Consider the following 17,719-nt stretch of genomic DNA (forward strand, 5'->3'; position numbering starts at 1 on the left):
TCATGATCTGGATGGCAGCTACCTGAGTTTTCAAAAATGAAAAAGCTCACCAGCAGTAGGTCTAAGGTTTGTACACTTTATAAATAGTTTATAAATCAATAAATAAGCAAATGTCTTTTAAATGACAGGAGAAAACATGTACAACATATATAACAAAGAATCTATATTTAAAATATGAAGGACTAATATAAATAAGCAAGAACAGGTCAGCAACCTAAAGGAAAAATGACAGGGAAGTCAAAGAAAAAGATGGCCAATAAACGTACTAAATGATGCTTAAGTTCATAAAAAATCAGAGAAAACAATCTAAAACATAGAGATACTACTTTTGTCCATTATACTGGTAAAAATTTACATGACTGGTAACATCAATTACTTATAAAAAATTAAATAAAACATGAATATAAGTTCCATGAGTACAAGAACCTTACTGTCTACTGCTCAATCTCCAAGTTCTAGAAGAGTGGTTGGCATATATTAGGCACTCATTACAGGTTTGTGTGAGAAAGGAACTGAGAAAGGGCAGTTGAGTAAAGAATTGTATTCCCTCACTTCTATATATGCACCAGTGACCAGAGTATTAAAAAGGCACAGCCTTTTTGAACAGGAATTTTGTAATTTGTGTATCTGCTTATCTAGCAAATCCTATTCTTATCTTCTTCCTTAAGAAACATTCATATGTGGGAGTGCTTGGGTGGCTCAGCCAATTAAGCATTAGCCTTTGGCTCAGGTCATGATCCCAGAGTCCTTGGATCAAGGCCCATATCGGGCTCGCTGCTCAGCGGGGAGTCTGCTCTCCCTCTCATTCTTCCTCTGTGTGCTCTCTCTTTCTCTCTCTCAAATAAATAAAGTCTTTATTTTTTTAAAAGATTTTATTTATCCATTGGACAGACAGTAGTAGTAGACACAAGTAGGCAGAGAGGCAGGCAGAGAGAGAGGAAGGGAAGCAGGCAACCTGCGGAGCAGAGAGCATGATGCGGGGCTTGATCCCAGGACCTTGGGATCATGACCTGAGCCAAAGGCAGAGGCTTTAACCCACTGAGCCACCCAGGCGCCCCTAAATAAAGTCTTTAAAGAAAAATTATTCCAGTGTGAACACACAATATGTGAAAAACTGCAAGAGTTTGTACTGTAGCACTATAATAGCAAAAACTAGCAAATAACATACAGTGCATTAAGAAGGGAATGGTTAAATAAACTATGTCTCTTCTTCCCCCATGAAATATTATGCAGCAATTAAAAAGGAATAAACTAGACCTACATGTAATGACATGGAAAGATCTCCAAGACATACTAGGTTAAACAAAAAGTTGTACAACAATGCATACAATTAAAAACAAAAAAGAGGCGCCTGGGTGCCACAGTTGGTTGAGCTTCTGACTCTTGGTTTCAGCTCTGGTCATGATCTCAGGGTTTTACGATGGAGCTGAGTGATGAGAGTCTGCTTTCTCCCTCTTCCTCTGCCCCTCCCCACTACTCTCCTTCTCTCTCTAAAATAAATAAAATCTTAAAAAAACAAAGTCCAGACCAAAAAAAATCCACAAACTATGTATCTTATGTATACACATATATATACATCAATATATAGCAATATATAGTAACAGATATAAGGAATTATAACCCAAAACAGTAACAATGGCTACTTCTAGAGATGTGAGCTACTAGTGAGTAGTGGCTTTTACTTTTTATAGATTGAGTTATTCACAATAAAATGTATTCACGTACTTATGTAAAAATAACCCAGTGGAACTACTGTTCTTGCTTAGGTGTTAAACTGTTGCTATTCTACTTCCTAATGGTGTAAAGTGGCTTCAAACTGTATTTTTGAACAGACAAAACTAATCAAAGCAATTATAAAGTTTTTACTTTTGTTCCTTCTCTATTTGGGGGTTTTGTTTCTTAAACACCTCTGTATTTACCACTCATTTTAAGAAATAACATATCACCTTAACCATGATGAAGTACTATCTACTCTAACTTTAAAACATTTCTCAATTTCAGAAATGATAATACCTGAAAGCCCCAATAGTTTATTTAGATTTGAAATCTTAGATCTTTGAACATAGCTTATTTAAAGAATTGCTCCTACCCAAAGCAATCATTCCCTACTAGGATGAAGATAAAAACAACAAAATAAAAACAATTAAAACTCAAAGAGCCAATCCATATCCTACCTGGGTCACTGGAATATAGAGAGGTTCTCCATTATGTAGCAGTGTGAGCTTTCCATGCTGATATAGTCGTCCTTCTGGTTTTAAGCTTGTCATCTCCTTAGGCCCTCCTTTCTTGGCACTCTCTTGTCCGTTTCCCTTAAGTTCTTCAGTATCACTTAGGCATTCAAAAAATTCTTCTTCACTGTCACTCCAAGAATCCCAAGATTTCCCTACCTCTCCCTTTTCCTTATCCACATCTTTTAGATTATCTGGCCCCAGCTGGTCTCCAGCTTTTCCAGCATCCCCTGGATGCATATCTGAAGTATTTGTCTTTCTCCCCTCATCACGGGCCTTCTTTCTTTCAATACAACAATTTAACATCTTAAGAAAACAGAAATAACATTTATATTTAAATTAGTTAAGTAAAATAAAAATCTATCCACTTCCTCAATATTTAATTTGCCTTCTCCAACCCTTCCCTGGACCCTGTTGTGAATGACAGTGACTACAAGTAACCTACAACAGCATGATAAGACTAGCCTATAATTCATTACTATATTTAGTATTAGAATAAACTCCAATAAATTAAGACCATATTTAGATACTGTCATTGGGAAATCTTTACCTGTAGTTTCTGATGTAGTAAACAACATCTTAGATCTGGGGGTCCACTTGCTAATCTATCAAATAAAGCAGTGGGAAAAGTTTTAGTAAAATGGCTCCAAGTATGAGAATTTCTTATATGACTACAAATTTCAGCCATTTGATAAGAAATCAAAACTAGATTTCAATATGTAGGATAATTAAGATGGGGCAAATAAGAATAAGAAATCAAAACTTATTTTATCCTCCTTTTACACCGACAGCAAATATATTTTTCAAATCATAAAAGCAAAGTAGTAACAGCTCTCAAGTTAAGGGAAACTTAAAATGAAGAAATGTCTCTAAATCCACCCCAGGGAGTAGCTAGCATACAGTATTTCACACCATACAAAACAGATTAGATTACATATTCAGTTCTCAATTATTACAGTGGGTTCTCAATATTAAAAAACATTCATTTTCACCTCTCTTTTGCCAAGAGGAGCCTCTAGTTCTAAACCACTAAATTCCCAAAAACTGGCCAAGAGATAATCAGCTAAGCAGAGACTGGCAAATGAAATAGAAGTAAATATTTTTCGCTCAATCACCAATTTATATTACTAACATCATAATTCTGCCTTCATATATGTAGATGAGCAGTAACGTGCATTATTTAAATACATGGGAACTAAACTCTTCTACTGCATTAAGTGAAATGTCAACATAAATTCCCCCCAAAAATTACAGATAATATTGAGTATCTGAACTTACAAACTCTAAAATAGTTTTCTCTTCAACTACAAGAATTTACGTTCACACACACATACACACACAAAAGAATTTATGTTCACTACAAAAGACTTAGAAAAATATATAAATGTATAAAGGACAAAAGAAATATAATTTTACACCTGGGAAAAACTGTTAACATTTGGCTTTATTTCTTCCCCATTATGTTTCTATAAATATAGATCAGCAAAACTGAAAGCACTTGGTATACAAAATACTATATTCTACTTTACTAAAATATTATGATCATTTTCTATGTTACTAGAGATTCTTGAAAACAACAACAACATGTAATGGAGCCATTAACTTTCCATTGTAGACATAAATCATGATTTACACCATTCTTTTATGTTTGTACTTAGGCTGCAATACCTTTTTTCCCTTATTATAAATTTGCTACAATGAACACCTTTGAGTATAAATCATGTCCAAAGTTTATTAACACTTTCTTAGGGTGGATTTCCTAGTAGAGGAAAATTAATGGGTCAAAAGACTAATTACACTAACAAACAAAAAACCTACACATACAAAAGAAAATTGAAATTTTTACCCTGGAATCAGAAAATTGTTTTCCCATCTGAAACGCATTTCAAGAACAAATTCCTGCCAGAGGTGTGCCACTCCTTTTAATCCTCCATGGTAGAAATTGATCATACAAAGACACAAAGCCAATTTATATGTTAAACTGTCAGATGGTGCAGATTTGAACTGATTGTAGAGATTCTGGATTTAACAAAACAGAAACAAAGCAAAACTTGTTAACAACGTATTTGCAGGGGCAGCTGGGTGGCTCAGTGGATTAAGCCTCTGCCTTCAGCTCAGGTTATGATCTCAGGGTCCTGGGATCCAGCCCTGCATCAGGCTTTCTGCTCAGCAGGGAGCCTGCTTCCCCCTCTCTCTCTGCCTGCCTCTCTGCCTACTTGTGATCTCTGTATCTCTGTCAAATAAATAAATAAAATCTTTAAAAAAAAAATTTCCAGGTATAATCAAAAACTGTGTGGGGGGAGATATTAATACCAAAATTAACCTAGTCTACGAAACTACCTTTTATTAAAAGCTTAATACATTACTATCTAAACTGTTCTTAGGCAGTACTGTGTTTTCAAAATTTCTGCAAGGATCAAACCGCATCGGGCTCTCTGCTCAGCGGGGAGCCTGCTTCCCTCTCACTCTCTCTACCTGCCACTCTGCCTACTTGTGATCTCTATCTGTCAAATAAAAAAAAAAAAAAAAAAGACTGATGCTACAGTTTAGAAAAACTAAAGTCACAACTTTCAATTTCTTCTGTAGGAGCTTCAAGATGTATTCCAAATATGTTTTTATAATTTTTTTTAAAAAGTTTTATTTATTTGGGAGAGAGAACACAAGAGAGAGCACATACATGTGTGAACATGAGTGTGGAGGAAGGGGGAAAGAAGGAGAGGGAGAAGCAAACTCTCCACTGAGCAGGACACAGGACGTGGGGCTCCTTCTCAGAACCCCCAGGATCATGACCTGAGCTGAAGGCAGATGCAACTGATCCACACAGGCACCCCTTAAAATCTTTTAATTATGAGTATACACTTATTATCAAAATCAGAAACATAAAATCAGAACTATATAAACTGAAAATATAAAGCCTCTGCTTTTCCTTATTTCATGAAATCTACTTCCCAAAGTAACGACTGAAAATAGTTTGATTTATCTCTATGCCTGTCTCTTAAACATCTCATTTCTCAATTTATTAAAGACCTAGATAAGGAACACAGGAAAATTTTGCTTCATTTTACACATTTTATTTCATTAGTGTTCCACTCACTGTCTGATTTTGAAATACAGAGAAGAAACAATGGCAAAACATCAATTTGATAATTGTATAAAAAAAGTCTAAAATGAGGGAAATCCTACAATCATACACAATATACTTATTTTTTCCACTGTTTCCAGAAAAGTTTTTGCCACTCAAAATACATATGTATGGTCAATGTATCATAATTTGAGTGGAGGCCATGATCTCTACTCAAGCTTTCCTAAGGTGTTTTTTTTTTAACTTTTTTTTCCCCCCAGATTTTATTTATTTATTTGACAGAGAGAGATCATAAGTAGGCAGAGAGTCAGGCAGAGAGAGAGGAAGGGAAGCATTCTCCCGCCGAGCAGAGAGCCCGATGCGGGGCTCAATCCCATGACCCTGGGATCATGACCCGAGCCAAAGGCAGAGGCTTTAACCCACTGAGCCAACCAGGTGCTCCTCCAACGTGGTTTTTAAAATAAAAAGATCCGGGGGCACCTGGGTGGCTCAGTGGGTTAAAATAAAAAGATCCTTGGGGCACCTGGGTGGCTCAGTGGGTTAAGCCACTGCCTTCGGCTCGGGTCATGATCTCAGAGTCCTGGGATCGAGTCCCGCGTCGGGCTCTCTGCTCAGCAGGGAGCCTGCTTCCCTCTCTCTCTCTCTGCCTGCCTCTCTGCCTACTTGTAATTTCTCTCTGTCAAATAAATAAATAAAATATTTTAAAAAAATAAAAATTAAAAAAATTAAAAATTAAAAATAAAAAGATCCTTGAGGAGCCTGGGGTGATTCAGTAGGTAAAGTGGCCAATTCCTTTTTTTTATTTGAGAGAGGGAAAGAGAGAGAGAGAGAGTGCATGAGCAAGCAGAAGAGACAGGGGCAGAGGGAAAAGCAGACTCCCTGTTAAGCAGGGAGCCTGATGTGGGGCTCGATCCCAGGACTTTGGGATCAAGACTTGAGACAAAGGCAGATGCTTAACCAACTGAGCCACCCAGGCATCCCAAAGTAGCCAACTCTTCATTTTCACTGAGGTCATGACCTCAGGACCCTGGGATGGAGCTCTGCATTGGGCTCTGTGCTCAGCAGAGTCTGCTTGAAGATTTCTCTCTCCCTCTGCCCTCTGTGCCCCCGTCACCTGGTCATATGAGTACGCTCTCTCTCTCAAATAAATAAATAAGTATTTTAAAAAATTAAATTAAATTTAAAAAATAAAAAGTCCTTATGCTACTAAACTAGCAATATAGTAACCCCTTAGAACTTCAATGCATTTTAAATATTTTAATATTGAACTCCAACTTACATAATCTTCACTCCCTGATATAGGATTATTGTTGTCTGTGGAAGAACTTCCATCTAATGGTTTCTCAGAAGCAGCATCAGGGAATAAGAACTTAGGGAGAAAAAAAAAAACCACATTTCAACCAAAGTTCCTACTTTGTTAATATTCATAATCCATATAAACACCATTTTATTTTTTCATGGTTTTGCTATTAAAACAATGGCAATGTGCTTACAGTAGTGGCCAGTGGGTTCTACACTTTATCAAACATTTTGCTTTTCTTTGGAAATATGGAGTTTCAGTGATAAGCCAATTTTAGAAATCAGAGATTTTTCTTAAAACCACCTAGTTTTGTAGACTAAACAAAGCAAAACCAAAATCTCTTCACTACTATCCATGGTCATTAAATTTCTGAAAAAATATTATACAAAACCTAAGAGAACAATTTTAAATATGCATATATCCATGAGGCTCTATGAAGTTATATAGTTCATTATATTAAGAATATGATATGTTTGGGACGCCTGGGTGGCTCAGTTGGTTGGACGACTGCCTTCGGCTCAGGGCGTGATCCCGGAGTCCCGGGATCGAGTCCCACATCGGGCTCCCAGCTCCATGGGAAGTCTGCTTCGCTCTCTGACCTTCTCCTCGCTCATGCTCTCTCTCTCTCAAATAAATAAATAAAAAATCTTTAAAAAAAAAAAAAAAAAACTCTTAAAAAAAAAAAAAGAATATGATATGTTAAAAAAAAAAAAAAAAGAATATGATATGTAAGACCAAAACTTAAGGAGATACCCCTAGAAAGTGGAAAGTAGTCTAAACCTGTAATGACCAGTTCATCTTTTCCACGTGGTTCCTGTTTATGTGTGTGTAGGAATGACCAAAAAAAAAAAAAAAAAAAAAAAAAAAAAAAAATCCAGTGTCTATAATAATTAGAATAAATTCTCTAAGGATATATTTTTAAGAAGGAGCCTTCCCAGGATGGTCGGGAGGCTCAGTCAGGTAAGCAGCTGACTCTTGGTCTTGATCTCAGGGTTGTGGGTTCAGGCCCTGCATTTGGCTTCCCAGCATGGAATCTCCTTTTAAAAAAAAAAAAAAAGAAGGGGCCTTCTCTGCAGAAATTTATTTTCAGTCCTTTTATCACTGTTCGTCCCAAGTGTTTTGTTGTACTGCTGACTTGTGATTCCTTCTACTACACATACTATGCCACATATTACAGGAGACTTTTTTAAATTTAGAGGAACTACTCTGTACCAACCCCCACTACTAGATACACTTACAAATAATATCTTAATCTAAAACCACTGTGTAAGGTAAATATTACTGCCCATTTCTTACAAATACACAAGCTTAAAATCTGGTTAGGGGTCTTATTCAGTTAATGGCTGGGATGACATTAACATCAAGTTTCAAAGCCCAATATTTTTTTCATTGCACTACTAAAAGGTTGTTTCCAAGACTGTCTTAATGCACAAATTGCCAGAAATATGATTATACAGTAAGAATAGCCATCATTTACCAGAGGCCTATCATGTACCATGCAGTTTAATAGATGGTCCTTTCATCCTCCAAATGATCTAAGAGGGTTTTATTAGTTTCATTTATAGATGACAAAACTGAAATTAAATGACCTACTCAAAATGGTACAGTAAGTCAGGATTAACCTGTGTGGTTCCCAGGCTGGGCCTATTCCACCACTCTATACCTAGGAGACACCTTAGCTCTTTCTAGTACTTACCATAAAGCTTTCCCCAGACTTTTGTGAAAGGAAGCTTTCAAAAATCTAGTTCTGATGTTGACCTTCTGCTTAAAATAATATTAAACTGCAAGATGAAGCCCAGCATTTCAGCACTGTTCCTCTGTTTCTAAAACCTTCTCTTCACGATGCAACTCAAGTGTCCTTCTTTATGACACCTTTACGACCTAATTCCCACTGCCCAGACAGAGACAGACACATCCTCTGCTGTGTTCTCACGGCCATTTTGCCAGACTACTCCCATGCAACATGGTATTGTTAACTAGGGTTTACTTTCCTTCTTCCTATTAAACTAGTGGGAATTTTCTGAATGTGGAGACTTTGTTTTACTCATTTTATATTCCCAATCCAGTGCCTGACACATAGAAGGGACCAGACAGATAATGAATAAATGAGTATGCATACAGACATAGAAAGATACTACATTTAGTTACCAAGAGAATCGTATTGAGGACATCATTATTCAGTGGTGATTCTTCTACACCTCTGTGTTTTCGTATTTTCTTCTTTGCAGTGTGCACCATATTTGAAACTGATAATTTATGAATTGGAACTGGTGCTGGTTCTGTCAACTTTGACAAAGCATGAGTTATATCAGCAATTTCTATAAAAAGAATAGAAACGAAGAGAAATTGTATCACAATCTTAGCAAGTTAAAATGATGAGTAAACTGTTGATTGTATAAAATATTTTAGTTACTCTTTTCACTGAATTATATGGCCTCAGAATTATAAAATTGTAAGACACATATTCAGCTTTATATGCATCCATAATGACAAAGGTATAACACAAATTATTTCTCTCTAGAAGTTTAAAAATAAACCTCTAAAACCCTGCGTTTCAAAATATCTTACATTTTTGGTAGAAAGCCCTTATTAAATGTGCTTAATTTTTAAGCTCAGAGTATAGCCTGGAGAGAAATGGCAGCACTCTAGTCCATCAAAACTTGTTTTTCGGGCGCCTGGGTGGCTCAGTGGGTTAGGTCGCTGCCTTCGGCTTGGGTCATGGTCTCAGGGTCCTGGGATCGAGTCCCACGTTGGGCTCTCTGCTCAGAAGGAGCCTGCTTCCCTATCTCTCTCTCTCTGCCTGCTTCTCCAACTACTTGTAATTTCTCTCTGTCAAATTAATAAATAAAATCTTAAAAAAAAAAAAAAAACAAAACTTGTTTTTTCCAACTTAATTCAAATGTGAAAATAGATGAAAAGTTACCGGAAAAATGCCTAAGAAAAAGGGTTAGATGCTTGAAAATAACTTTAAAAAAAAAGAAAGAAAGAAAACAGGTCACCTCTCCCTTCTTCCTCAAATGTGGATCGTCCAAGAATCTCATCAGTTGACTCCTTTCGACGGCAAATTTTAAAGAATTCAGTGACAAAATCACCTACAGAAAAAATATTACTCATTTTTGACACTTAACTAAAAGAAGTCAGAACTACAAATTAAAATACACGTCTTTTCACAAAAGCTTTAAGTAAGATATGGTAGAAAAAGAAACCATTCAGTTTCTCCACCCAAGACAAAAATTAATCCCGTTCCAAAAGTAACCTGTTCTTCCCTTCTCTCCATGTCCCAGGATATTAAAAAAGTTTTTCCTTAGAATTCCTTCTAGAATGAAAGGAAAAGTAACAGTACCTAGTAATATTAAGCACTTACTATGTGCCTGAAAAAGACAAATAATTATCTGTTCTCAATGAGTTGTAGAAGTAACAAGAATATTACTATATGCACATATTATCACCTTAACTGCCACCCTTCTAGAATTCTGGGTCCATTAAAAAAAATTAAAAAGAAATTCTCGTCCTTTCACGAAGATGGTGCCAAAGGCCAAGAAGAAAGCCCTTGCCCTTCCCAAAGAAGCCAAAGTAAAAGCTTTGAAGGCCAAGAAAGCAGTGCTGAAAGGCGTCCACAGTCACAAAAAAAAAGGATCCACAAGTCATGTACATTCCAATGATCCAAGACACTGCATCTCCGAAAGCAGCCCAAATATCCTCAAGAGAGTGCCCTCAGGAGAAACAAGCTGGTTCCCTATGCCATCATTAAGGTCCCCATAACTACTGAGTCAGCCATGAAGAAACTAGAAGACAACAACACACTTGTAGTCATTGTGGATGTCAAGGACAATAGGCACCAAATCAAAAAGGCTGTGAAGAAACTCTATGACACTGATGTGGGCAAAGTCAACACCTTGATTAAGCCTGATGGAGAGAAGGCATATATGTGACTGGCTCCTGACTATGATTGCTTTGGATGTTGCCAACAACACTGGGATCATCTAACCTGAGTCCAGTTGGCTAAGTCTAATTTTTTTTTGCCACAATAAAAAGAGAGACAGAGAGACACACACGAGAGAGAGAGAAAGAAATTCTGAAGATATGTTTCTAGAGGATTAAGAAATCATGTAGCATAGTTATTTCAGTTTCAGCTGCATGTTAATCATACACTTCACTTCCTTTCATGTTAATGGTATACTTCCTAATCATTATTATAAGGGGGAAAGGTTGGCTATCTTCTGAAGAGTTGCAATGAGACAGTTTGTACCAAGAAATTAAAATTTAATAGGAACTGTCAGTACCAAAACTATTAGACAATACAAGATCGCAAGTATATCTTAAGTTTTAGAATTCATCAACCAGTTCTGAATAAATCTAGAACACTTTCTGAACCTCTTCAGAAAATAAGATAATCTTATAAGTCAATCATATAAACTATATGATTCTAGTTAATTATTTATGACTATATAATCCTTTAATCTCATCATATAAACATATAAACATATCAAAGAGATAGGGTGGGATCATGGAACAAAGTATTAAAATAAGAATACTTTAAATTCTAAGGTCCTCTGCAATTATCACAGAAGTCAGTGGATGAGAAACAATACAGAACTAGGAAACAATTTAGTAAATAAATTTAGTAACTTCATAATCCAATGATTTAACAAGAGAAACTATTTGTTGAGCATTTACTATACAAAAGGCACTGTATTAAATGTGATACACAAAGACACACATAATTTTATTTGATCCTCTCAATAACTCTATGCATATGCTGTTATCTCTGTTGTACTGAGAACTGAAGAAATTAATGAAACTTGTTCAAACTGGCAGACCTAGGATTTAGAATAAGGTCTAACCAATTCTTAAACTCTTGATATTAACCCTCCACTGTCTCCCTAAAAAATACCCCAGACAAACTCACCAATGGCAGGAATTTTACCTTATACATTTTGTATTCACCATTATGTAGTTAGCAAAAATGGCAAGTGCTAATTAGCATTTAATGAATAACATATGATGAATTTTAAAGAACCCAAGAAAATAATACTTTAGAGAAATGCATCATTACTGTCATCAATAAATATTTAGTAACTCCATTAGTTGGATGGTAATATATCAGGTTATATGGAGTGAAGGTGGCTTATATGAAAACAGAAATGAACTATCTTCGCATGTACTAAATATGAGAGAAAAAGATGGAAAGACTCATTGAGGAGATGAGTTCAAAAGACTTCATGAAAGACACACATCTACAAAAATAATAAAAGAAAGAAATGCCAGACATGGGATATAATAACATTAACTCGAAGGCAAATCAACATTTTTTGTTATTTCTATTTATAGTATTTCACTTGATCCTCTATACCTCTTTCCCTCTATCAGAAAATGGGTTTCCAGATATGGTACAACTCTATGGAAGGGCTCTAATTAGACTGTCAAAATCAGTGTTCTTCCCTTCATATACCACAGCTCCAGAGGATGGCAAAAGGCACAAAGTGCTACACTAACAAGAATAGAAGATGCAAACTGCCACAAGAAGAAAAGAAGGGAGTGACGTAAAAGCCTTAGAAGAATAAAACTTAGATCATGAGAAAATATGTGGGAATTCTGAGCTGTAGACTGCTTAAAACTAAAAGACAAGAAAGAAATCCTGCTAGTGCTATTCAAGACTTAGGATTCACTGCTGTTGGCAAAGTTTTCTTTTTTAGTGATATTTACCAAGAAGATCACAAATGTAAAAAAAAAAAAAAAAGTATCCTTTGATAGGTGAAATAAAGTATAAAGAATACATTCAGTCTTCCTAATTTGGAAGATGGGCAGACTGGTGGGGAAGGAACATAATTTCAGGAAAGGACCATAAGCATGTCTTACCCAGCAAACACTGAGGATTCTCAGCTTTTCGAACTCTAACAGACCAATGGGGAGCCTGAATAGGATCCAAATCACTAAAATACAAAACAAATACAAGATCCTAATTATGACAATGTACAACTCATTAATTTATCAAAATTCAGTCTAATTAATTATATAAAAGGACAAGCAATCCATCTTGCCTCCCTTAAACTTACTGTTATTCAGATGATCAGGCCATTTGGATAAGTTTTAAAAAACCCAGAATCTTAAGAAATCAAAGTTTATAGACAAAAAAACACAAAAAGAAAAGCCACAATCAAAACAAAACAGAGGGGTGCCTAGGTGGCTCAGTGGGTTAAAACCTCTGCTTTCGGCTCAGGTCATGATCCCAGGGTCCTGGGATTGAGTCCCACATCAGGCTCTCTGCCTGCTTCCCCTCTCTCTCTGTCTGATTGTGATCTCTGACAAATAAATAAATAAAATCTTTAAAAAAAAAACAACAGAATAATCAAAACCCACATATAAAAACTTTCTGAACAGGCAATGTACACTGATAATCTAATAAAACAATTAAATTTAGAAAACGGTAAAAAAGAAATGAGAAGCAAGCATGCACAATGATCTTAATCAGTTTTTTATAGCACTAACAGTAAAAACAGAGACTACTAAAATTTGCACAAGATCAAATGTGCCCCATTTTCTCAATTAAATAGATTATACATCCACTTAATGGGTTATGCAGCAATTTTAAAAAAGGTAACACAGATCTTTACTTATTAGCATACAATATGTAAAGATACATACCCAATAAAACAAATCAATAAATTTAAATTTTAAAAAGATGTGTTCCCAGGGGCGCCTGCATGGCTCAGTGGGTTAAGCCTCTGCCTTTGGCTCAGGTCATGATCCCAGGGTCCTGGGATTGAGCCCCACATCCGGCTCTCTACTCAGCAGGGAGCCTGCTTCCTCCTCTCACTGCCTGCCTCTCTGCCTACTTGTGATCTCTAACTATCAAATAAATAAATAAAATCTTAAAAAAAAATGTGTTCCCATAAAAAATACTGAATCATTACGTTGTCCATGTGAAACTAATATAATGTTACATGCCTATTACATCTCAATTAAAAAAAAGTATACATCCCAAAATGCTAACTGGCCATTTCTTAAGTAATAGGATTGCATGCAGTCCTTATCTCCTTCTTTGTATCTGTCTAAATTATCTGATTAAGAAAGCTCATGTATTTACAAGCCTTAGTGACAAAGAGAAAATCCTGAAAGAAAGAAAGCTCATGTTACTTTTATCAACAAATACAACCCATTTATTTTCTGATTAAGAAAGCTCATATTACTTTTATCATCAACAAATACAAGCCACTTATTTTAATTACAACAAAAAAAGTGTCTTACTTCTCACTGTTCTGCATCATGTGTGATAAGGTACTAAAATCGTGTTCCTCTTTCTCCACATTCTTCCTAGATATTGTTTGCTATAATTTTTTAGTTGTTTCCATTGCACAAGAGTATATGACTGGGATGTTTCATTATTTATGACATTTAAAGTTCAAATATTACTCCTACATATTCTAATGACCATCACCTCTTCAAAATATTTTACCAAATGCTTCTAACTAGCTAAGAAAAGTTCAACAGAATTATGCACGTATCCCTGCTTAAAGATACCTTTGCTAAAACAAAGTAAGACTGAGATTGTTCAGGGTAGGAGGGATGGTTCAATAGGTGATGGCAATTAAGGAGTGCACTTGTGATAAGCACAGGTTCGTGTATGGAAGTGTGGAATTACTATGTTGTATACTTAAAACTAATAGAACACTGCATTAACTAACTGGAATTAAAACAAAACTTAAAAAATGAGAAACTGTACATTATCCCTGAACTAAAGATCACATTCCCAGGGTCAACAGCTTAAAATACATCTCTAATACATGTCTAATCAGTCTAAAAAGTGACCTCTAAAAGTAAAAAATCAACCAACCTAATTAGAAACTGATAGAAAAAGGGAAAGTTGCTAACCACTTGGTGATTAATTTATTCTACTGAAATGTTTGAATCTCAGTATACTCTTCTTAACATACTTACGAATAAACATCATTATCCACAATGATACCTTCAGTCAGGTGAGGCCATGTAGTTGCTAAATGGAGTTCACTAAAACAAATAAAACATAAAATAGATCCAAAAGTTTTAATAGTATATGTATATCCTCTGACTCAGCAATTCTACTTCTAGAAATGTGTTCTAATACCAGAAATGTACATACAAGTATGTTAAAAGTGGTGCTATTTATAATGCAGTAAAGCAGGAGATGACTAGTTTATTAGCAAACAGCAGCACACCCATATGAAGTTAATGCCTTGCAGACATTAAAAACACATACTATACATAATAGCCCAAAAGTGTAAATAACCCCAATATCTATCAGCTGATCAATGGAGAAATAAAATGTGGTATTAGCCATATAATGGCATATTCCATGCCAATTGAAAGTAATGAAATACTGACCATGCTACAATAGAGACGAACCTGAAAAACATTCTGCTAAGTGAAAGAAGTCGGACACAAAAGGCCACATACTGCATAACACAATTCATATGCAATGTCCGGAACAGGCAAATCCATAAGGAAAGAAGATAGATTAGTATTTGCCTAGAGCTGGATGGCCTAGGCAAGATCCTAGGGAGATCAGTGGGATGACAGCTAAAAGGTGAAGGGTTTCTGTTTGGGATGATGAAAGTGCTGTGGGATTAGAAAAGGATGATGATAGCTCAACTTTGGAAACACCAAAACCACTGAATTGTATACTTTATATGGTGAATATGGTACATGAATTATATCTCAATTTTGAAAAAAACATGTTATAGATCAGAGGTTAATAAACATTTTCTATGAAAAAACACAGAGCAAATATTCTAGGCTTCTGGGACCAGGTAGTCTCTGTTACATTCTTGGTTTTTTCTTCTAAACCCCCCAAAATGTAAAAGCGATACAGAAATAAGCTAGTGGCCAGATTTGGTCCACAGGTCATAGTTCTCTGACTTTTTAATATAGATAAATTTTAAGTTCCAAAAAGTTTGCATGTAAAATAAAGAAAACAAGCCACCAAACATATAGAGGATGACATACATGTATAAAATATACAAACATACCGAGGGAAGAATTATCATAGCAGACCTGATACTTAAAAAAGGACAACCTACAAGGTTCACCTTTGGATTGCCTTCTGGGAACTTAGATTTCGGGGGGTTCCTATCATTCATTGACAAGAGTAGCTCACTGTGCCTCCAACTACTGCTGCAAACAATATGGTTTATGCTGAACACCTGCCTTCCTTCTGGTACATGGAGAGAGTGCCTAAGTCACCAGCCTCAGATAAACACACCACACACTGAGCCTCTAATGAGTTTCCCTGGTAGAAAGCCCTTCATACATGTTGTCAAAATTCACTGCTGAGAGAATTAAGTGGTCCTGAGCGACTACACTGGGAAAGGAAGCTGGTCCTTGGTTGGCTCAGGACCTCACCCTATGTGGATTTTCCCTTTGCCGATTTTTACATTATATCCTTTCAATGTAGTCACTATAGCCATGAGCACAATTAAATGCTGTGAGTCCTTCTAGCAAATCACTGAACTCAAGAGTCTTGCAGACAGCAAGCTGTCATCAGTGACCATCTATGTGTAGTGGGATTATCAATTTAGTGAGTTTTTTTTTTTCCCCTGTTGAGATTTTGAACCCACTGCTTGGAGAGTAAAGTTTGGAGAGTAAAGAAGCCAAAAGAACCAATTACTTATTTCTCTGATCTTCAGTGGTGTTCAACTGACTGGCAACTCCAGTCTGGACTCCACATTTTAGAATTCACTGTAATAACAGGGCTAGAATTTATAACAATACAGTATAACCTTGGTTAATAACTGGACAACTAAAAAATAATAATAATAACTGGACAACTAGCCACCATTGACTCAAGCCTATTTTCTGAGCTGGATCCTACAAGGGTCCCAATTAAACCTCTCTGTGTTACCAAGTACCTCTTCAGTAAGAGGATTTTTTGCCTGAATTAGTCACAGTTGACTACTATAGTTTACAACTAAGAAACATGACTAGCAAATATATGATTTTTGCCTCTTTTCACGTTTTCTAAATTTCCCTTACTTAGCATAAATTTATTACTTTCATAATAAAACAAATTTTTAAGGTAAAAAAATGACTAGACAATACGTGATACTAAAGGACATAAATGATTACAAGTTTAAAACTCTAAGCTCTGAAATAATTTAGGTATTAACCTCAGATTTAGTTCCTAAACTTTTACAACTATGTTCTCTTCTCACCTTCTAACAACAGAACAACTTATTTGACAAGGAGAGGACACTGAAAAATGCCTCATTTCCTCTTCTACCATCAAAGATTCCTTTTCAGAAGCACTGTGCATGCCCAGAGCATTTGCTAACCACCATATTATTTAAATGGTCTACCAAATATACCATCTCACCCCCAAATTATTTTTGTACTCTTCTTCGATCATCTTTTTCTCTTGCTGATTCCTCATTGCAATTTAAAATTAAGAAATATTTAGTAACTAATTCCTTCCCATTTCTATTACTTGGGTCAATTTTATTCTCTCCCCCTAAAATTTTCTCTAAGCAGGATCTAATGAATGAACCAGCTGGAGGGCCACAAATACACCATTTCTCCCTTGTTTACTATGCCATGATGGCCACCTTCTTTATCCTCTGGTAAACTCGCCAGACTCTTCCTTGCAATTACACAGGCTCTTCATTCCACCTGCAATGGTAATTCTCTCTCTTTCTGCCTGGCTAAATCCTCCCTAACTGAGACACTTCCTTTCAGAACACTTTCCTGATGGTATCCCAATCCAAATTAGTTTCTCATTTTAATGTTATTATAACCTGTACATTTCCTTCAAAGTACCCACAGCTTATAACTGTATACTTATTTAGATGATTATTTTGTCCATTTCCTTCAATCAGACTATAAATGCCAAGAAGCCAGAAAAATGTTTTATTTACTTCTGTATCTTCCTAATTCATCAGAGTGTCTACCACATATAATAAATATTACAAAAGATACTTATTTTATCTTTTCCTTGAGTGATTTTAAGTTTAAAGTATTTTTTAATTTTATTTTCTTTTTTACAGTGTTCCAAGATTCACTGTTTATGCACCACACCCAGTGCTCCATGCAATACATGCCCTCCTTAATACCCACCACCAGGCTCTCCCATCCCCACAA

General features: G+C 35.8%; 1 protein-coding gene across 3 annotated transcripts in view; it reads right to left on the reverse strand.

Annotated features, from left to right (window-relative positions):
* The window catches only part of RAB3GAP1 (RAB3 GTPase activating protein catalytic subunit 1), a 121,696-nt gene that overhangs the window by 32,897 nt on the left and 71,080 nt on the right, over positions 1-17,719 (reverse strand). For 2 of the 3 annotated variants that reach the window (XM_044242584.1, XM_044242583.1), the window contains exons 10-17: positions 14,549-14,617; positions 12,470-12,543; positions 9,610-9,702; positions 8,759-8,928; positions 6,590-6,679; positions 4,075-4,247; positions 2,779-2,833; positions 2,175-2,534 (exon numbers count right to left, since the gene is read on the reverse strand). In XM_044242584.1, coding sequence (XP_044098519.1) covers positions 2,175-2,534; positions 2,779-2,833; positions 4,075-4,247; positions 6,590-6,679; positions 8,759-8,928; positions 9,610-9,702; positions 12,470-12,543; positions 14,549-14,617 — 1,084 coding nt within the window. The remainder of the gene's footprint in view (positions 1-2,174; positions 2,535-2,778; positions 2,834-4,074; positions 4,248-6,589; positions 6,680-8,758; positions 8,929-9,609; positions 9,703-12,469; positions 12,544-14,548; positions 14,618-17,719) is intronic. The other variant, XM_044242585.1, reaches the window with a different exon arrangement.

This window comes from Neovison vison, chromosome 3 (assembly GCF_020171115.1).
Source record: "Neovison vison isolate M4711 chromosome 3, ASM_NN_V1, whole genome shotgun sequence".
In the NCBI taxonomy this organism is placed as follows: domain Eukaryota; kingdom Metazoa; phylum Chordata; class Mammalia; order Carnivora; family Mustelidae; genus Neogale; species Neogale vison.